This window comes from Rhinolophus hipposideros (genome assembly GCF_964194185.1).
Source record: "Rhinolophus hipposideros genome assembly, chromosome: 8".
In the NCBI taxonomy this organism is placed as follows: Eukaryota; Metazoa; Chordata; class Mammalia; order Chiroptera; family Rhinolophidae; genus Rhinolophus; species Rhinolophus hipposideros.
Window position 1 is genome coordinate 19129464 of NC_138054.1, and position 23148 is coordinate 19152611.

General features: G+C 38.8%; 1 protein-coding gene across 2 annotated transcripts in view; it reads left to right on the forward strand.

Moving 5' to 3' along the window:
• Nucleotides 1–23148, forward strand: part of RNF144B (ring finger protein 144B) — a 157555-nt gene that overhangs the window by 88129 nt on the left and 46278 nt on the right. The window contains exons 1-2 of one of the 2 annotated variants that reach the window (XM_081057997.1): nt 335–810; nt 11336–11536. In XM_081057997.1, coding sequence (XP_080914123.1) covers nt 11372–11536 — 165 coding nt within the window. In that variant the 5' untranslated portion in view covers nt 335–810; nt 11336–11371. Of the gene's footprint in view, nt 1–334; nt 811–11335; nt 11537–23148 lie in introns of those variants that run through there. The other variant, XM_081057996.1, reaches the window with a different exon arrangement.

Consider the following 23148-nt stretch of genomic DNA (forward strand, 5'->3'; position numbering starts at 1 on the left):
TTTTATGAAGTAAACTAAGACTCTCCTGATTTTATTTGCCTGTCTTCTAATTTTATCACTAGGCACAAAAGGATAAGTCAGGTACAAGGTGTTTTTGATGAGATCTGCCTGGGAAGTATTTCTATAAAACAGTTTTTCTGGCAAGGTGGAAGACATGTCTGGGCTGTTGGAAGTAGAAGAAAAAAATTTAAAGAGCTGGGAAGGAGGGAGACAAAAGTGCCCTAGGAGGACACGTGCAGAGAAGCACGTGTAGGTCAAGAGGTGACCTGTGCCTGTCTGGGCAGAATGAAGGGCACTAGGGGCTGCCCTGGATTTCTGCGGCAGCAGCCGTCCCACAAGGACAAGAGAGAGGTCCTGTCAAGTGGCGTCAGCGCAGGACTGAATTGCTCCGGCGCTCTGACGGCCGGTTCGGGCAGGGTTAAGATCATCACCTGCAGTTAAAAGTGCGACCCAGATGGGAAGTAGGAAGTGCCGTGCCCGAGCTTCCTGTATAAATAAACACGCGGCTCCCGGCGCTGCAGCTGGCGAGCTGCGTCCTAAGCTCTGCAAGGATCCCGGGCACCGCAGTAGCTTCCCAAGGCAGGAGGCGGTTGGTGTAGGTCCTCCTCCTCCTCCCGCCCAATAGGTGTGGGAGCCGGAGTCCTGTTAAAATCCAGCCGAGTGCAAAACTGTCAGTCGCAGAGTACGGAGGAAGAGGGAATGAAACAGCTCCTCCTCCTCCTCCTCGGTGTGCGAGCGCGCGCGGGAGGCTGTTGAGAAGCCCGGCGCCGGCGGCCCCAGGCGGCCGGAGGAACGTAGCTCTCTGGCCAGGTAGGTTTAGCGAGCTTTCTAAACGCTGCAGGCACTGCGAGGCGGGAATAGTGTTGGACTAAGAAAAGAAGAAAAAGGACAGGAAACGGACACCACGGTTTTTAGCTTTATTTTCTACCTCTAGTGCTTCAACCATACGGAACTGAATTCATTCTGAATGCCTTAAACACCTGTTAACTTTTAAAAATAGATGTCTTTGTAAAGGTAAAAAGAAACTAGTTTTATTTCTACTAAAACGCTCTACAGACTGTATTGTAAAAATTCAAGGTTGAATCAAACCTTCCAGTGTGTTAAGGGGAGACGGAAAGTTGGCATAACCTCAGATGTTTACCTTCTGTTTCTTGGAAATGCACAGCAATGTGTTGCCATACATAGATATGAAAAAGATGCTATATTACCCATGAGATTTTGGCCATACATTATACTGATTATTTTGTCAGGTAATTGCTGATAACAGTGAAACTCTGATCTTATACTGCTCTTGTCAAATTTAAGTTAAAATGAAACTGAGATCTGCTGTTTCAGCACAGAAAAGGTATTCTGAGCTTACCGCTTCCAGGGTACCTTTTGCTTTTCTTATTCATTTCAGGGATTCTGCTCTAAGTCTAGTCCTGATACATATACTTCTCACCTTCAGGTGTCTCTGAAGGTGAAATGAATTCTCCTTTCTGGGAAAGTGTTCTCTGTCTCCATGCTTCCACTATAGCCTCTCACTTTATTTCTTCCTGCCCCACATGTATCTTATCAAAACATTAGCTGGGCTCCCAGTAGGACTATCCGTGTCCTTCTAACTTGGCATTTCTGGATGTTTATTTGAACATTGCCAGAAATGTTCAAATTATTTAATGCCATGAATTAAATAAAAATGTATCTAACATTTCTGAAGCAGCACGTTGAAGTTGTCTAACTAAGCAGAAGCAAAGTAATGAACTTTGAGATGACTCAGTTTTTAGGGTGTGGGTAAGAGGCAGAAGGAACCCAGCCAGTCTTCACAGAGGTGCTGGCTAATTAAAGTATCTGGCTGCTGCAGCTTTCACTGAGATGAGCCTCTTGGTTCCTGTTCTTCTTCACATCTAATTACTCTGCTGGTTCCTCCTTCTCCTTACTTTGTCCTCCCTTCCCAGTCCTAGACCTTTTCTTGGGTTCCTTAAGTATTTCTGAAACTATCTGGGGAGAAAAAGAAAGATAGCTATAGCAGATATACAGAGCCACTTGGAGAGAATTGTATTAGGAAATCCAAGGAATTCCCCCCAACTCCTGCCTTACTCTTACACACCTGTGACTGGTATCATATTCTTTGTGGTGGGCATAAACTGAGAAAAACAGGAAAGAAAAAACTAATTGAAACTGTAAATATGTATAGAGAATATAAAAACGATGTTGAGTCATAGAATCAGATTGCTTGGGTTTTTATTTAAAACAAACAAACAAAAACAAAAAACCCAACCAAAAAACCCCCAAACCAATCACTCTAGATAACTTGCTTCTACACAACTGTGCTGGAAGTGAGCTTTGAGTGTGGTCAAACATTGTCCATTTACCCAGAGTTTTACAAATATTTATAGTGGTCTATGCCAAATATCTTTGTGTTGGGCCCCAAGAACATTCTCAGCATTCAAAATCCCGTTGTCATGAATGGTTTCAGTTCATTGGCAATTAAAGGCAGCCAGGCTTCCAAACTCAGTCAGTTTAAGACATGTCTTTTCTTTCTTTCTTTCTTTCTTTTTTTTTTTTTTTTTAAATAATAATTAGTTTTTTTCCCAGATCATGAACCAAGTTTTCGGAGTCAAACTCAATAGCAGAGAGAAAAGTTATGCTCTATCTAGAAAGAAAAAGCGTAGTTTATCTATATAGCAAGACAATTTAGCTTCTTGGAAACTCTCTTTTCAATATATGAATACATTTAATCTGAGAAAGTATACTTAAATTTTCCTTTTTGAAAAGTAGTTTCAATACTTTTGATATGTAGAAATGTTTATAAGGACGTCAGAATCATTTCTCTGTAGTGTTTCTGCTCATTCTGGCTTGTGTGTGGCCCCTGGCCTTGCTAATGACATTACTTTCTTGTTAAGTGAGGTTGTTAGTGTTTGAAATAGCCAGTTTGAGGTAGAGGTCAGGAATCATGCTGAACCCAGATGTTGATGGAGGAACAAAGTCCAAACAGTTTTGGGACTAAACTTACTTTATGCAACTGATTATTTTGGATATGGGAAAGGGTCCAAACTGCCCCACAAGTCACGCTTTCCACTTTGAGCTGTGCGGAATAGGTATCTGCAGCAGCTACTCCTGAGTACTAAGATTTTTTTTTTTCCAGGGATGCCTGATTTAATTTACAAAAGTTCCTTAGCTATAGCAAATTATCAATATTTTCAGCATTTGAACTGGTGGAAGTGAATATACTAGATGAGAACCAGGCCTTTACTATTTCCCTCTTCTATGTAACTTCTGACTAGAGAAGTTATCCACTGTAGTATTGAGTGATTATTGTTTGCCAGGAATATGCTAGGTGCTGAGGATATAAAGATGTATAAGATGTGGGTGGACTCTGTCCCCTGAAGGAATTCACATAAGCTTGGAAGTGACTTTGAACTAGAGTGGTAGTTCTTAATTCATGTTGTTTTTCTGAGCGAGAAAAATACTTTGATGTTTGTCGTCTTGACCATGGTTTCCCTGATGTCACCTGAGCATTCAGTAACTTGAAGAGTCATAACAGCATCTAAGTTAATTTATTTAATTATTTTAATTTTAATTTGTTTTTTCACCTTTGATGTATGTGGGAGGTCTTACACTAATGTTTTATTTTTATTAACTTTGGCATTTGCTATTACTTGGTCAGTGAGTACTTCTGAACCCAGTGCGTACTGTAGTAGTTATTAAAAAATGGAAGACAATACATTAAAGAGAATTAAAGTGACTAATGCTTTTGCAACATGAAATGAGAATCTTCTTATCCATGATCGATCCCTTCCTTGAATCGAAAACACAACAACCTAAGTGAAATGCACTTCTCTCATACATATTCATAGTTGGAGATACTTCTGATCACATGGCTTGTAGTATCTATTAAAGGACATAGTTGGAAAGCCATGTCTCATTGGTTTCTAATTCTTCTGCAGTCATGAGTTTGAGTCCCAGACCTTCAGTCAACTGGTTCTTTATCTTTCTTGGGAAAATAGTACAAGACATCTAATTTCTCTCTTTGCTGGACTTGTGGCTGAAGCCATAAACCCACAAACTGTCCTGTGTGTGATTACATGAAACTATCTGTTGACAACATCCTCAACTAGCTTCCTCTTTACAAGCGGGGACTGGGCTTAATCACCTCTACAGCCCTAGCGCTTAACATCTGTGGAATTCAGTTCTTTGTGGGTTGACTTTGTTTCCTGCATTGTTGGTTCCTTAAGAAATTGATTTGGCAAAGATGTACAAAAATACACACCATGCAACTTATGTGTAGAATGGAGGAGATTCCTCTCCCAAAGTGGTTTTAAATTTGCTTCTAATGAAAATTTCTATATGCAACTTTTAACTTTTGCAGGAAAGGGTAATAGTCACGCATGCCTTTATTCATTGGGAGAAAAAATTTTTGATTTAGATATTCATGTAGTTTCCTGGTAATGTCATGACCCAAGAAATCAGCCTTTCTCTTGCTGTATGGACCTTTCTGAAATAACACTCCCCCTTGATCTGTTAATTACATCATTGTCTGACCTGCCTTTAAGTGGTGTTCCTTCCTGCTTTTGAGTTCTGTGTTATGCCAGGCAGGAGGTAGAAAATTACTCAGGAGGGCTGTATGAATAATTGTGGGAGGCAAGGGAACCATTGATTAAAAACGGGGTGGGCAGGGCACATGGTGGTGTAAAGGAGGGAGCTACCATGATGAATGTAAAATTGCACTCTCAAAAATATTGTTGAGCTGTTATTCTCATATTCAGCCCTCCATTTGATAAATTTTTATTGTTAGGAAAGCTGGGAATGGATTTCTTCCTCTTGAGCCTTCCCCTGTAGGGGTAATGAGAACGTGGAAAGAAGACAAGAAAAAGGAAATGTGATTTTTAGAAAAAGGGTCAGCATTTTGCCAGTTAAAACTTGGCATCCCAGATGCTCTATACTTGTAGGGTTTAGAGTTAACTTATTGCAATGTCATGTGCTTTGTTGGCCATAGTCTCATACCTCTTTCCATATACTTTGCCTATATATTTTGTAGGAAAAAAAATTAAAATTGGATCTTATTATTCTCCCCATAAAAAAATTGTAACTGTCTGAGGGGACAGATATGTTAACCAACCTTATTATGGTAATCATTTCACAAAATATGTATATGAAATCATTAGGTTGTACACTTTAAATTTACCCAATGTTATGTTGTATCAGTTATATGTCAATACAGCTGGATAAAATTAGATCTTATTAAAATAGTTGTAACAGAGTTTATTCATTTCAAATAATAAAGAGACTGTCTAGAAAATAGTTCTTGCTAATACTCATCCTAATGGAGTGTCTGCCCTTTTCATCCACAAAACAAGTTAATAGAGATTTATTTGCATATCAGTTCCATTTTTAGAAGATAATGGTCTTCAAATTACAAAGTTAAAATCTTATTAACATCCTGGAAACTAATGAGATGAAGATGTTAAAACTAAGGAATTATACAGACTGAAGTATTTTTTCATTTGACTTCCTCTGGATAAGCTTTGAAAAAGCGGGAAGAGAACAAAATTTCCCTTTTATCGCATGAGACACAGTGATAAACAGTGTTTTACAACAATGCTACTCCCTCACAAAGCCTGAGTAAGTGAAGATTTATTTCCATCATATCTTCGGATTAAGTATTTCTTGGGTTTGTTTATTTTAGAGAATAGTTTCTAATCATTGTACTGTTTTCAAATAATGACGAAGTGTCCTACGTGTGATGCCACGTATCTACTCATTGGCCTTGAGCATTGTTCTTTTAAAACGTAATTAAATAGATACAAAATGTACTTGAGTAATTGCATTTCTCAGATTACTAGTGAGGCTGCCTATGTCCCCATTTGTTCTTTCTTAGGACACATATGAGAACTGCTTTTCTGATGTTATTGGGTGTGCACTGGTTAATCTAGTCCCGCAGTGACCAGAGAGTGGGTCACAGATAAAAGCGGGGAGTAGAACCACAACAGTGGCCAGCATGGAGGTTTGCTGTAAGTCCTGGCTTCACTTCACACCAATGCTACCCATGGCCCTTGCTGCTCTACCAGCCAGCTGGTCTACCTTCTGGTCCAGACTGTATTTAAGGGAGAACTTCAGTAAATGACTAATGGCTAATGATGGTCAACATTTTACTAGACTCTGCACTGGAGTCACTAATAGCTTCTGTTAAGAACATGAACCAGCAGCTAAATAAATCACTGTATTGGACTGAGGTGCCAAGGTCACCACAAGGCAAATTTTCAGATTGTGTTGAGTGGAAGCTGGTTGCCTGGCTTGCCATTCTTAGTTGGTATCGGGAGAGCTTTCTTAACAACGCAGAGAAGGGACTTTTGAATGCTATTTCTTTCTGCTCTGCTAGAATCTGCTCTGCTAGTCTCTGGCTTCCTGAGACTATCTCTCCAGTATACATGGAAACAACTTAGCCCTATCTATTCCACCACCTACCCTTTGTGAAAGCCCTTACCTTTGTTAGCTCCCTCTCGTAGTCATACATTCATATCTTTTATTCCAGTTACCTCACAGGGATGACTCAGTGTGTTGCATGGGCATGTAAACATTTTGAGAATATTCATGTGTCTCCTCTTCTGTTTTGTCCCTGTTCCTTGAGTAACTCTTAGACTTTCATAGCATAACTTGGAACTAAGACCTCAGCACAGGTCAACTGGATTTTTATGTACATTAATATTTTGTTATACCAGTAATAGTCAACTGATTCCTTTCAGTAGCTTTTTATTTGTCTTAGTTTCTGTAATCCTGTTTTATCAGTTTGTCTAAATTTTAATGTTTTTTTGCAGAAGGGTATAAAAATTCCTAAATAACTAGATAAGTAGTCTAGTAAAACATTATCCTTTCCAATCACATTATTTTTTTGTGCAGAGGAATAAATACTCTGAATTTAGGTAGTGAAAGAAGCATAAGTACATTAGTTAAAAATACTTTGAATGTTGGCTCTCCCAACCTCTGTATTTTTGGAGCAGATTGCTTTTTCAGGCCGCCAGCAGACTATGAAAATTCCTTATACATCCTGTGCTTCCAGCACCGCTTCTGAAGTATTCCTTTCTTTGGCAATTCTAATGAAAACACATGAGAGAAAAAGTGACTTTCCTGTTCTTTCCTATCAGATAGTACATGCTTCTCATATAATGAACACTTTAGAGTGCAAAAGATACTCAGAGAGTAGATAGAACTGCTGATTCCCCTTTCCTAGTAATTTAGTGCAAAATCAGATGCTTTAGAGTGGCTTTTCTTCCTTGCATATCCGTCGGTCTATCCTATTTTGTGGTTCTGTAATTTGGCTGAAGTCTGCCCTCACTATCGTCCCCAACTCTGCCACCACTTTGGAAAGTTTAAACCTGAAAGCAGCTGTTGGGTTTCTTTCTTTCCAACTTGCCCCTTGCCTTCTCTGCCAAAATTCTCTTGTCATTGGGTTCTTGAAACCCAGTAAGAGTGTCAATCACATTTGTAATAATTGTAAAAATAATTATAATTGTTATTATTTAAAATCAAGCAGTAGGGTGGAACATTCAAGTGACTTTCTTATTTAAGGTAAACCGTGAAGTATGAGGCAAAACAAGTTGAACAAGAATGAGTTACAGGCTCTCTGTAAGGAAGATGTTTGAAACTTGTGGGGAATTGTCAGTGTACCTGTGAGGACGTGGTCCCCTGAAAGGTTCAGGAGCGGCTGTAAGTGTGTGGTCAGTCTTCCTGTGGGCACCCCCTCTGAATTTCATGCCATTTACTAGTAGTCTAATCTACTATTGGTAGTTTCATGTTGTGGAGACTGGTGAATCTTAAGACATAAATGAAGAAACACTAGGGCACTGTGGAGCCATTCACAGCCATCTCAAGTGTGGGAGAATTCATTAGAGAATAGAATGTCAGGATTCTCCTGATTAGTGCTCAAGGAGCTCGATTTCTGATGAATCAACGGTGAAAGGATTCTTTTGTTTAATATTCTTTTTTCATGAAGCGCCCACTATGTGTCATTCATTTCAAAAATATTCACTATTGATTTTACCCAGAGTGAAAAACCAAAGGGCTGGTTTTCAAACTGCACAGTGAAGACTTCACTTCTACGATGGCTCTTGGAAGGCTGCTGAGGGAAAGGTTAACAGGACCTAGCCTGGCCTCCCAGCATTGCTTCAACCAGCACTCCTCTTCCTTATCTCTTTTATATGGGGCAGTTTACTGAAGATTTTGTTTTCATAAAATTCCATTGTTTTAAAAATGTTTGAAAGCCATCACTTTGGGGAATTGGTTTTATTGTACACGGAAAAACAAATCATTTTTTTTTTAATCATTTTGGATTGTTCCCATCTCAAAGAGATGAAATATGTGACTTTTTTCCTCTATTCCACTGAGTCACAAGTACTGCCTAGATTGGAATGCTTGGAATTTTTTTTTTTTTTTTTTGTAAAATAGATCTGTACTTCATAAAAAGTTTTTATGTCATGAAATATTTTTATATATAAAATATATTTTTAAAATTTATATATATATATTTTAATCCACTTTACTGAAGTATGATTGACAGACAAAAAAGCTACACACAGTTAATTTATACTGCTTGGTAAGTTTGGAGATAAGTATATACTTGTGGAATAACATAATGCCTATAGTTAAGTATTGTATACTTAAAAATTTTGTTAAGAGGATAGATCTTGTATTAAATGTTCTTATGACGCACACACAAAATAATGATAAAGAAGACAGGAGGAAACTTTTGGAGATGATGGATATATTTATATTTTTATAACTTTTATTTCATAACCTATAGGCATGTAACTCATAAACTAATGAGTAAAGGCTTATGTATATAGCAAGAGATAAGATTATGTTTTAGATGGCCTTGATTAACACAATTTCTAGTTCTGCCTTCAAAAGAAGGCTGTTTCTAAGATATATTAAAACCTAAGAGGTTTCTAATTATGTCTTCGTTTTTTGAGTACATTAAAAATTTGGCCTGTTTAATGTCTCTTTCTAAAAATTAATATAGGTTGAAACTGAGAAATAATTGACTTTCTTGAATAAAACCTAGATCTCTTGTTAGGCTGGAACAATAGGATTTATCTGTTTTCAACAGCTTTCCTCAAATCAGCTAGGAAGTGTAATTGACATCTGTGGTGTGGGATGGTTCTAGCCTGTATCATTTCCCATCTTACCCTCTCAGGAAGCATTTACAGCGTACATTTCTTCTTCTTGTTTGACTTGGAGTTTCTCTTTTTTGAGGGGGGGAGGGGAGGTAATGTAGGATATATTGTGTGAGCAGTGCTGGGAAAATAGAAACGAGAAGACAGCATTGGGGAGAGATTGGTGAGCCTCTGTGCTATGAACTGGGGAGTCTTGGAGAAAAAAATGGGTGATAGTTGTCTAAGCAGAAACTGGAAAGAGGAGAGAGGTAAAATCATTCATTTTTACCCCCATTGACTCTAAAGAGAGATTTTTTTAAACTTCAAATTTTGAGTTTGATATGTGGGTTGATTTGAATTTAATTTGCTCTTGGATGATAACTCATTAATAGTTAATTGAATAAGAACACTGTGTCTTGAACCTTACTGGGTCTTTCCCAAGAAGTATGTGGGAAGCCAATCACTGTTTAGCTTCCTATTTAATTTATTTTTAATCAAGTCTTCTATTACCACTCGGGGAGTAGGTGAAAAACCTTGAACGCTTCAGGTTACTAGAGTTAATAAATGTTGATGTTTTCTGGTATAACATTAAGAAAGTCAATGCAATTAGATCTCAGATTTCTTTTCTTTCCAGCTGATTTAATTTGTTTTTACCTCCATTGTTTTAGTACTTTATGCCTGTGTATCGAGATTTAAGCCACTGTGGGGCTATGTAGCAAATGCTGAACATGTAAATATTTTGTCCAAATATTGGGAGGAAGAAAGTCTGATTTTTGTATGGGGAAAGAGTATTTACAATTATTTCTATGGCAGAGTTTATTAGAATTGGCCACACTCTTTTAAAATAGTAACAACTTTATGATTTTGCTTTTATTTAATCAGAACATAAAATTTCTTGATATGATATAAACTGTGAATATGCAGGAAGATTATTTTCACAATTATTTTACCACTTTGAAAGATACTCTGAATAAAAGCAATCTAGTGGAAGAACGTCAGTCATGTGTCTTTCCTTTTTTCTCTGTCTTCCTCCCCCTTCCGACTTCTCTCTCTCTTTGCTCCATCCCTCTACATAATATTCATTTGTGAAGCAGCTCTGGTATAATGGACCAGGCACTGGGCTTGGCCTTGGAAAATGGAGGTTTAAGTTTTACTCTGTCATATACAAATGCTGAGAACTCTGGAAGATTATTTAACTTCTCAGAACCTCAGTTCATCTATAAATGAAGGAAATAATCATCATGGTTGCACAAGATTAAATGAAACAATGTATGTGAAGGAATACAACATTAACACCTTATTGAAAATTTCTTTTATTGGGGTAAAATGTACATGAGAATTACCATTTCAACCATTTTAAGTGTATCATTCAGTGACATTAAGTACATTCACAGTGTTGTGCAACCATCACACTATACATTTCTAGAACTTTTTCATCATCCCAAACAGAAACTCTATGCTCACTACATAATAATTCTCCATTTCCCTCTCCCCCAGCTCTTGGTAACCACGTTTCTACTTTCTGTTTTTATGAACTTGACTGCTCTAGGTACCTCCTATAAACAGGATCCTACAATATTTGCCCTTTTGTCTCCAGCTTATTTCACTTAGCCCAAATGTCCTCTAGGTTCATCCATGTTGTCGCATACATCAGAATTTCAGTCCTTTTTAAAGCTGAGTAATATTCCGTTTTACATTTACATCACATTTTGTTTATCCATTCATCCGTCGATGGACATTTGGATTGTTTTCACCTTTTAGCTGTTGAGAATAATGCTGCTGTGAACATTGGTGTGCAAATATCTTTTTGAGTCCATTTTCAGATCTTTTGGGTGTACACCTAGAAGTGAAATTGCTTGAAATTGGTAATTCTTTGCTTAAATTTTTGAGTGACAACCTGCTTTTAAGTATTATTTTTGATTTATTGAATTGATTACAGTGGTGTGACTCCTAAATTGAATGTTTGTTCATAGTGGTCATTTAATTCTCATAGTTTACATGATAGGACAGTGAGGTCACTGTAAATTTTAGGACTCCAGGAACACCTTGCCAAGGTTGCAAGTTCTCTAGCCCATGGTTCTCGGAAAACATATTCACTGCACACTTAGAGATCATTGAGGGTGAGGATTTGCTCTATTGGTGCCCAACTGTTAAACAATAACTGTTATCAATGGATGTAATATTTTCTGCTTTTGACCATTCTATAGGGATTGAGGAGCGTGAAAAAGGCTGAAGACAGGCTGATGGGCTCAGTTGGCAGGCTGCATTGTCTCACCATGACTGCTGAAAATCCGACACCTGGAGACCTGCCTCTTGCTCCTCTCGTCACTTGCAAGCTCTGTCTGTGTGAACAGTCTTTGGACAAGATGACCACACTCCAGGAATGCCAGTGCATTTTTTGCACAGCTGTAAGTTTTCCTTAATGCTTTCATCATGAGAAAATACAAAAGGAAGGATTGTACAAGTACAGAGTATATTTTAGTGGCTTACTGAGAAGCCAGAGTTTGCTACAATATGATCCTGCATTGGAGAGCAATTCCACGTTTGGCTCTGTTTCCAAACAGTATCTTGAATGCTAAATCTTGTATTGACTGGTTTTTAGGAAAAGTGTAATGTGTATGTGAGATTTCATTATTGGTTGAATAAGCAGAGTTTTTCTGTTCTTAAAGTTCCAGCTAAGGAACAAAATAGAGACTTTTTTTTTTTTTTTTTTTTTAAGATTTTACTGGGGAAGGGGAACAGGACTTTATTGGGGAACAGTGTACTTCCAGGCCTTTTTCCCAAGTCAAGTTGTTGTCCTTTCAATCTTAGTTGTGGAGGGTGCCGTTCAGCTTCAAGTTGTCCTTTCAGTCTTAGTTGTGGAGGGCGCAGCTCAGTTCTAGGTCCAGTTGCCGTTTCTAGTTGCAGGGGGCACAGCCCACCATCCCTTGCGGGAGTCGAACCGGCAACCTTGTGGTTCAGAGGACGTGCTCCAACCAACTGAGCCACCTGGGAACTCAGCGGCAGCTCAGCTCAAGGTGCCATGTTCTATCTTAGTTTCAGGGGGCAGAGCCCACCATCCCTTGCGGGATTTGAGAAGTTGAACCGGCAACCTTGTGGTTGAGAGCCCACTGGCCTATGTGAGAATCGAACCGGCAGCCTTCAGAGTTAGGAGCATGGAGCTCTAACCGCCTGAGCCACCGGGCAGGCCCCAAAAATAGAGACTTTTTAAAGTGCCTTAGTTAACAATCCTCCGTAAGAAGCTCATTGGGTATTTTGGATGGAGAAATCAGGTAGCAATTTGCTGACTTTTCTTTCATCTACTTGCTCATCTTCTACAAGGCACGTGTTGTACAACTGTTTTTCACTTGGTTGTAGCCAGCCCCCACCCCCCGTTTTCCCCCGCCACAATATGCTGAAGGCTGCTTATTCCTTCATAATAGAGAAACTCTGTAGGTCTCCAGGCATGGGCTTGTCTTTTTCAGTTCGACACTTGATATCAATACCTGTGATTTTTATTGCATGACTCCTTGAAGGTTGGTTGATTAAGGGAAAAGACAGGAAGCAGAGTGATGAGTTCAGAGTGCCAACTAGAGAAGTATGAGCCCAGGAGGTCTTATTCAAATTTTCATTTATTCAAACATTTTTTTGAGCTTCTACTATGTGCCAGGCACTCTGCTGAATGTTGGGAATGTAAAGATGAATAAGATACTTCCCACAGGGAAGATGGACACATTGAAGGAATTGACAAGAGTCTGGTAAAGTCAGGGGCAGCTAAACATAAAATACCATGGGGGCATCTCACCCACTTGGGGCTGGGGGTGTGGGCTTCCTGGTGGCAGTGATCTCTGAGCGGAGGCTTTAAACAAAAGGCTGCAAAGTGATACCCATGGACCACATCTTACCTCAGCGCATTTGTTTTTGGATCCCCAACTGGGAAATTTAAAACAACAAATTTTATAAAATTTTCATGAAACAATGAAAAAGTGGTAAGATACAGCTACTCTGGGACTGTATTTATAGGCCCAGAAATAGATGATCCTTCCTCTGCTTACGGTACCTGCCTCTCTCCAGTATGTATTTGAATCAACTACACTTTAAAACTAAGGAAGAGGTTAGACAGGAAGAGTGGTGGGCATCTCAGCATGGTAGAGGGGAGGGCCTGATGCCTACATTACAATATTTACCATATATCTTTGCTTTGTGTGGGCAGATTGTTAATATTTATTATATAATGAGTAAAGAAGTCAACAGACAAATGTGGGTTTAATGCCCTCACTTATGTAGGAAATTGAATAGTTTAGTTACAGTGATCAGTGGTCAAATCAAGGGACATACAGAAAAAGGAGTCATTTAGGAGGTAGAATCATTTATAAAAAGGCATGTTTACTAGGGTTGACTATGCATTCTTTTTTTGAAGACAAGTTAGGTCAAATAAACAACTTATTTCTTTGTTAACACGGCATGTTTTGAAGCTAGTTTATGCCAGTTTTCTTAAAAAAAATTTTGATTGAGGATTAGTGTAGGGAGAATTCTGAGCATGTTTTCTAGAGGAAAGGGACTAAAATCCTTTTGTTGTATTTTGAACTCTAGGATCCAAAGATGGAGATAGTATTGTTTATCCATCCCTTTGACAAAAATCTAGTGATCAGCATCTGTGTCCCAGGAAGTATTCTAGGCACCAGGATTTGATTTATCAGTTAAAGAAACAAAACCCAGCAGAGATCCTTGCTCTTATCAAAGCAAGTTACACAGTAAACAATACATATAATTAATAGGTAAGGTACAGTATTGCGTGACAAGGGCTTAGAAAAAAAGTTGAGCAGGAGGTTAAGAGTGCAGTGTGAGGGCATGTTATAGTTCAAGTAGGGTGGCCAGGAGAAGGCCTCCCTAAGTGATGTTTGTGCTGGTTCTTTGTTATCTTGCCCTCATGTGTTACTTTATAGGAAGTGAGGAAATGGCCTTGTCATCGAGAGCCACTTCGGTTTCCTTTGGTCTTGCTTTGTTTCTGAATGCTATGCTTCAAAAATGATTATTTCTTTTTCACGTATGTTTCTTATTTCCCTTTTTCACGTGTGTTTCGGATCCTTGCTAATTCTTGAAACAAATGAGTCAGAAGCAACATTTGGTGAAAGGTAGGATGGAAATTTTTGTCCAAGGGTTACTGATGTTTAAAAAGCAGGATAGGGAATTCAGTTTTTGCTATGAGATTTAATAGTGCGGAATTCAAGTTTGTGGGTCAAAGTTGGGTAACGAGTACACAAATGAAGGCTGTTGGAAGGGAGTACACAAGTGAAGGCTGTTGGAAGGCTGTATTTTATGGTCACCTGGGAGCTGACACTGACACATTGTTTCAATAGATCTTAGCTCCCAGTTAAGAACAGCACAACTGCTTCTCATTTCTCCTTCAGCCATTCCGGGGAAGAGTTAGTACAATTAGATTATTCTGTCATCTAGGTTCATACTTCCTTATTGTTGGGGAGTGCTCAAAAGCAGAAAGTCAAATGGCTTGGTTTTTTGGTATCCTTCCAACTTTGGAATTTTTTGTACCTAGAAACATTAACCTGCCCTGGCTTCCTGATACCCCATCCCCTGTGATCTGCCAGAATAGTAAGCTGTAAGCGTTTGATTGCATTACTATCCACAAATTTGCAACTGATGGAAGACTCTCCTGAAATGCTACTCAACTTTTTGTTGTTGGACCTTTTCTTTCTTCTTTTTAGAAAAACTACTTAAAAATGTGTCTAATCCCCCCAGATATTAATTTGCACTAAAAACGAAGATATCAAGTGTGTGTGTTTGTGTTTTCAAGGCTGAAAAGAAATTTGACTTGATTAAGTCATATACTACTAATTTCCAATTTTACATATGATTGGATGTCATCTCCCAGTTATTGGTTGGGAAGGACTTCTTGTGTATACCGTATATTTAAATGGTTTTTCTGAGATAGTCCCTCTCTCCCCCTCATTAGGAGAATACCCAAATGTAATGGTCTCCCTGTTAGATATGGTGCTGTATTGGTATATTGTCATAGATTTAATCAAGCTTTTTACATATTCTATCCTTGTCCCATTTTTCCCTAAGATGTATCCCTGACCATTTGTGGTAAGGTTGAATTCTTTTTGTTTCCGCGATTAGTGTACTCTGGGATTGCGGAATGCATAGATGTGTATGCCTTGACTATTGGATGTTAGCTAGTTCATTCTTTATTTTTAGGGAGACATGGTTTTTAAATAGGTGCCCCTTCCCCAACCCAAGTGTGTTCCATGGACCTCCAGCTCTGTGAAACAGAGATGCTCCTTGAGTAAAGTGTTCCACATTTCCACAGTGAAATTAAGTTGGAAACTGGTATGTTCTCTGTTCTTCTCTTGGAAGGACTTAATGTAGGTATATTTGCATTTTAGAGGCCCTGTGAAATCTTGTGGTTAAGAGGAAAGCAAGGGTACCCTGTTTAACTTCTAATGAAGTATTTCCATTTGACCATACCACCTTTTCTCGTGGCATACCTGTTAACTTCCCCACAACCAGTGCTCTGAAGAAGGCTGCTTTAAATTATTCCATGTAGGTAATTCTTGATATAAATGACATCCAGAAAAAGAAATGTGATGGATGTTGCTTTACATAATCCATCAATATTGGATTTCTTTGTAAAAGAAATTTAACATGTTCTATTTGTGAAGATGGATTCTGTCAGACTATAGCTCAGCTTTAATATACAGAAGAAAGTGTAGTATAAAGCAAGGGAAGCTGAATCTACAGGACAAAAATGGGCACAGCTCATAGTGGCATGACTGAAGTCATGGATCATAGGTGTATTATGGAGCCAGAGAAGTTATTTGGGGTTATGGAGAGAGGTATTGCAAAATTACTTGTTCTTGAAATTGAAGGTTGTATTTCTGAGGGATGTTAGTGTACTAATGAATGATATGCAGAAAGTCTCTCTCTTTCTTTCTCTCTCTTTCGCTCTCGCTCTCTCTCTCTCTCTCCCTCTCTCCCCCTTCCTCTATCACTCTCTCTTTCTTGCTTGTGGATTTAAATAACCCAAATATGAAAATACAGATTTTCTTCTTCTGGCTTTTGCAACACACATTTCCAGATAATACCACACAATTATAATTCAAGTGAAAGAAGAAAAATTCACAAAAGTCAGTTATCAAAGGAGGGCAAATTTGTGGGTTTACTCCCTTGTGAGCAATATTTGCCTCTGATTTATTTTGGAAGCCATTTCTGTTAGCCATGAATTAAAGAACAATGAAAACACAGTTGTTGCTTGTTTTTATAACCTAGATAATTTCACCTGAAAAGAGTTGGTATGTTGGGCATGGCCTATTTACCTTTCAGATTAAAGACAGGATGTGCTGAGCAAAAAGAAAATAAAGTCCAGCCATATTCTTGCCTTCTCTCCATTACATTTTATTGGCTCTAAGTAGTTAGAACTCCTTTTACTATTCATTTCTCTGAGCCAAATGGATTTTCCAATGTTTAAAAAAGTGAGAGGAAATATAAAACTTTTTAGACCAAGCCCTTCTTTTCCTTGGGGCCTGTTGGGTGACCTTTAAGAAAAGCCCGCATATGGTCTGGGAGATATTTCAGTTTGGGAAGATTTGCAGTGTGTATGTGTGTGTGTGTGTGTGTGTCCATGTGTCCATGTGCACACTTGTGCACCCACATGGATGGTAACTTTCAAAGAATCTTCAATGGTTCTTTCCTGGATTCTAATTGATATCTGTATTAGGATAAGGCCATTTAATGGTGTGTGACGTCAGGCAAAATCTTTGGCCTCTTTGAACCTTAGTTTTGTTACCTGTAGGATGGAGGGAGATAGGGGATGATAATACCTGTCTCAGAGTGTTGTAGGAGGCATCAAATAAGAGTTCCAGTAAAGCAAATAGCACAGTGCCAAACCCGGAGCTGTTACTTCTTTCTTTCCTAAGTTCTATTAGTATACTGAGCTGTTCTGTTTTTTCAGAAATGTTTTAGAGAAAGAAAATCCTATTAAAAACTTGCCTGGCTTCCTCATTAGCCTTTTACAAAAAGGTAATTATATAGGTGATTTCAACTTTACTACTATTCTGCAACACCCACAGATTAGCAGTTAGGGTGGAGAGAAATTTCTCTGTTGAATTTATCCAAAGAGTGGCTAATGGTTGGGTGTTTCATCTGAAAATCTTGAAGTAGGATTTACAGGAAAAATACACACAAAAAAAACCAATACAACTTTGAAAGTGAATAGATGAGCACATTTCTGATGCATGAAAAAGATTCAGATGGAGGAGTATCTCAAGCTACCATTTATTTAAGAGCTGCTTACCCCCCAGTAAGAATATAATAATGTAATTACTGTTGGCTTGATATATTTAGTCTAGTATATTTAGTCTAGTGTAAAGGGTTTTTTGGTTATTTTATTTATTTATTTATTTTTGATAGCACTCTGGGACTACGAGAGATAATGAGGCATTTTACTCCAGCAATGTCACAGAACAATTTTTTGTCCCCTCTTCTGGTCATGTGACCTGCCAAACTTTCCTGACGCTTTTAATTCTTCAGTTCTCTTGATTCCATATCTTTTAGTTCTATTAAATGGGCAGCAGTAAATTCTGCCAGTTCAAAACCTTCTCTTATTCTGTTGGTTTCTGGTACCAAAATATACTGGCTTACGAGGTTAGTCTTATGCTCTCCCTTAACTTGACCTTGGGTGATCAACAGTGAGTCAGTGAATTTATCTTTCTCTTTGTTTATTTGTAACTGACTTCAGTATATTCACCGCTTACAGTTGTTAAGAGTTTTAAAGATAATGCTATGATGACTTTTATATTTATAAGTCAAGTCACTTGTTTAAAATACAAATTTTGACACTATATTTTTCCACTGATGATTGAGCGGTTACAGGTCAAATAGCTTCTGAGAAATAGGAGCAAATTATAACAGCATGAGGAATGGATTAGAAATGACTCAAGGAGGAGCTGGCTTCCTGGACCTATGATCTCATCCATGCCTAATGCTCACCACTTACTTATTCAAAGAAAGTAGTAAAATGTGGCAAGAGAGGAAAAGAGCAGCAAAAGAAAACCGTACTCTTAAGGCCAAATAACTTTGTCATAGCATCATAGTTCTAGAATTGGAAGGGACTATAGCTCTTCTAGTACCCCCACCCTCCAAATGAAAGAAGTCCTTTTCCTGGATGCCAGTATGGTTTGACGTTTAAGAGAATGGGTCTAAAATCTGGTTGCCTGGGCAACAAATGTTTTCTATGCCGTGCACAGTTCTGATGGTTAAGATAGAGTGGTGAACACTCAGATCAAGGCCTGGTTTTCAGATAGCTCAAATTTTAGTGCAAGGCGCACATACTAGCAAGTAAATGCAGAAGTCAGATGATGATATGTGTTCTGAGGGAAAACAAAGAGGGGGAGGGGGATAGGGAAGTCTACAGGAGAAGGGGTTCCCACTTTATGTTAGACGGTCAGGGAAGTGTCACTGACAAGATACTATTGAAGCAGAGACATGGGGCACGAGCTGGATAGATATCTGGGAGAAGATAGTTTTAGGCAGAGGGCAGCAGTGTGGTGCTCCTAAGCTGTGAGTGTGCTTGGTGTGTTCAGATATAGCAAGGAGGCCAGTGTGAATGAGTGTGTGTGTGTATGTGTGTGTGTATGTGTGTGTGCGTGTGCCTCTAGGGGGAGCAGTAGGAGATGAAGTTAGGTAGTAGAGTTAGGTAGGACCTTGCAGGCAGGCTATGGTGAAGATTTTGGCCTTAGTTTAATGTAAGAACAGGAGCCTTTGGAAAGTTTTGACCCGCAGAATGACACGATCTAACAATGTTGTAAGTGGATGACTGTATTAGGGTGCTCCAGAGAAACAGATCCAATATGAAATATGTTTCCAATACGAGAGGTCTATGAATTGGCACATGCAGTTGAGGTGAAGTCTGACGATTTGCGGTCTGCACAGTGAGACTCAGGAGAACCAATGGCATAGTTCCAGTCTGAGTCCAAAGGCCTGAGAATGAGGAGAACCACTAGTATAAGTTCAAGTCTAAAGACAGGAGTAGACCAGTGTCCTACCTCATGCAGTCAAGTCAGAGAGAGTGAATTCTCCAGTCCTCTGCCTTTTTGTTCTATTCATATCCTCCACTGATGGGATGAGGCCCACTCGTATGGGGGAACAGTCTGCTTTACTCAGTTTACTGATTCAAATGCTAATCTCATCTGGAAACACCCTCACAGATACAACTAGAAATAATATGAAACAAAATATCTGGGTAGCCTGTGGCCTGATCAAGCTGACATCTAAAATTAGCCATCACAATCACCCTGGCTGCTGCGAATAAACTGAAGGGACAAGGGTGAAAACAAGGAGACTAGTTAGAGCGTAGATATAATAATTCTGGCCAGAGATGAGAGTGGATTGGCCCAGTAGCTGGTAGCTGTTAATGTCTTTGGGTAGTCTAAGTCTTCATTTTCTCTTCTGTAATGTAGGAATAATAATAAATCATCTCATAAGGATATAGAGAAGATTGCAGTAGATAATCTAGACAAAGCACTTAGTACAGTGCCTGGAATACAGCTAGCATGTATCATTCTGCCGGTTTTAGTGCGATCATCTAGATTTCACTTCAAAACTTCCAGGAGTGGAACATACTATGATAGTGGCTATTCAATCATTGGGAATTCTGGTTCTAAGCTATCTTCTACATTTATTTGAAACCTACTACTTCTATATAAATTCTACCTTGCAGTACCATTTCTTCTCTCTAGAACAAAATTGGTTAAAAATCTAATTTTTTTGTACTCATTAGCTCTGTATTATTTGAATGAGAGTTATCTTTCTGTTAGAGGGCAAGAAGATTACTCATTAAAAATTCTCCTACAGTGCTCCGTCCAATGTGGGAATATTAATAAATAGAACTTTATTTCCCCCATTTGCCCTTTCTATTGACACATAATTCTTTTGGAATAAGTGTGACATTCTTGACTTTGATCATAGGTTGAACAAGTACTTAGGTTTTCTGTGTTCTCTTAGAAAAGTATATGGTATCACGGTGGGGGTGTGTGGTACTCTAATAATCAATGAAACTCAATTTCTTTTTCTCAAAGAAGGTTATAAAAAGATGCTATGTTGGTAATCTGTGTATGTTGTAGACTTTTTTTTTTTTTTAAAGCATACCTTGATTTTAATTGAATTCTTTAAGCCACGTGTCAGAATGTGATAGGCTGGCCAAACATGCAGAGCATCACAAGAGAGCACGCAAATGTGGGCTTATAATGAGAAGACTTTCCCTTACAGCCACTCAGTCACTAAGACTTATCTATCTATTCTTTTGAAGTTGCACCTTTATTCCAATTCCCACTAAGCCTGTCCCCAGCTTAGTCCTGGTTCTGCTCTTCCATTGGGCACTACTGTGTACTAGCCACTGTACTGACTGTGTGTGACGCATAACCAGTCCGACTCTCATGTGGGAAGCAGCCCCTCTGATAGAGCAGGTACAGTGTGCTGGGGGAGCTTAGAGGAACCCACCTGAACTGGACTTGAGGAGGTCAAGGTAGGTTTCCTCAGGGGCTGACACCAAAAGATGTATAGGAGATTGCTTGACGGCAGCATTGGTGGATGGGAAGAGTGCTACGGGGAGCAGGCAGCTGCGCATGAAGGCACAGTATCAACAATGCGTGGCTTACTGAGGAACCAAACTGAAGAATATCAGAACATACTGTTGGAAGAATGGGTGCGCTGGGATGTGAGGCTGGAGAGGCAAGCAGAGACTCCTGCCTCTCCAGATGAAGGGAGAGGGATCTTGTATACCATACTAAAGAGCATTCTGGAGCCGCTGGAAAGATTTGTTTGGGCGTGGGGTAGAGAGGATGGCTTTGGCGTAGGGTGGAGAATGATCTGAAAGTGGGCAACACTGGAGTAGGATGAAGGAAGGGGGGTGGTGAGCTCAGAGAACTCAGAGTACAACCCCTCATCAACATAACGCTACATTTGTTATGGTGGACCGCGTTTTGAGGTTTGGAGTATTTACATTGTTTTCATGCCCCTCATTTCTTCTCCTTCCTATCCACTTGGATATTAATGTCAGTTTTCTTAAGATACGCTGTCAAAATGCCACTACCATTATTAAGGATTAATTTGCTCCTGTTGGAATCTCATTCCTTAATGCTGACATTCAAGTTCCTCTCTGTACTGTCGTATAGTGTCTTTCCAGGTCACCTCCTGATACCTCCTCTTTGAGGTATCTCATACTCCATGTCTTTCCTTCTTCCTAGTATGTCCCTCTTTTCTTTCTTTTTTACCCCACTTGCTCAATTCTTCCATTCATTATTTAACAGATATTTATTTTGACAAGCAGAATACTAGTTTGTGGGGGATTTATTGGTGAAAAACTCAAACATGGTTCCCACCATGGTGGCATGAGCTATCCTTCTCTTCTCTGAAAGCATTTAGCATTTAAAATTTAATTAAATGGATTTCATACAAATATTTGTATTGCCTTATATTCCAGATGTTTGACACCCATTTTATTTTCTCACCTAGACTTGAAGTCCACTGAGGGCAGAAATCCGGAAAAGCAATTAGGCATCACTAATCATCATTGGTGATGTCATCATAATAGTAAGCATTTATTCAACATACTCAGTAGGAGGAATTGCTCTAAGTGCCTTAACTAATTTCATCCATATAATGATCCAAATGGGTCACTTAAAAACATCTCTATTTTAAAGATCATGAAGTAGGTATACACTAGAGAGTTATTTACTAGTGTAACATTGTTTTGGATATGTGCGTTCATGTTTTGAGGCCCAGTCAGCCATCCCAAGCAAATCATTCACCTAAATGGCAATTTCCAAAAAATACTTGGGACAGGTAGGGATGACTTTGCCAGAAGCAGGTAGCCACTCCAGTTAACTTCAACTACTTCTACAAAGTTTGCTGTAATTTAAGGGCAGGATGCATAGGGTTTTAGTTCCTCTGTTGATCTCTTTGCAGAAATAGGAAGCCAATAGGCAAATAAATGTCCCCAACAAAAGGGTCAGAAGGAAAGCCTACATGGCTCAATCCTCTCTTCCTTCAACTGCCAACCCAGAATGGCTTTCCGTCCTAGATTGACACTTCAGCTGAATGCAAAGTTTTTGGCGACGAGTTTCACTTACGTTGATAGGGGCAGAGAATTTAATTAGAAATGTAGTGAAACTTGACTTACTTGTTTCCCTCCTATCCCTTTTTTCCTTGCTCTCTTCCTTTTAAAGACGAATTTTTAATTATAGATGCAGTACATGCTGGTTTTAAAACAAAACAAAACAAAAATCTCCAAAGTATTGATGATATGAACAGTTCACCTGTACCCCCTTCCAGATTCTTCCTCTGTGTGTAAATAAACATATAAACATATGGATGGATATATATTCCTACACAATATGTAATACTAGAGAAATGAGATCTTTATAGATACTTTAATTTGTTTAATAAATTTAACTTAGTGCATTGCGGACATGTTTCTGTGGAGGTACCTACCCTATCTCCCTGTTTAAGTGTTCTGTAGTGTTCTGTGGTATGGCTGGATCAACATTTATTTAACTAGGGTCCTTCTCATAAATGGACTTTAAGGTTGTTTCCAGTTTTTCTATTATAAATGAAAATGTTTGTGCTTATATAAATGTGAAAGTATATCTCTAGGATAAATTTCGAGAAGTGGAATTGCCTAGTCAAAACGTATGTGCGTTTTAAATCAATATATGTTATAAACTGCCTTCCCCTAGTGTTGTGCCAGTTTAGCCTTCCTACCAATAGTATAGGAAAGCCCCCTTCTTTGACACTCTGGGTATTTTCAAATTTTTCATCTTCTCTAATCTGAGACGTGAAAAGAACATACTCATTGTTGAATCCATTCTTCCTCTTTTTAAAGAGGAAGCAAACTGTAGCAAAACAAACCCATCTCATGAATCTGTCTTTAAAAAAACATATGGTATGTCCAGGGCCAGTAGTGTTTCAACTTATTTTGCACTTGGTGTTCACAGTACTGTCAAGTTAGAAAAATGGGCCATGTATA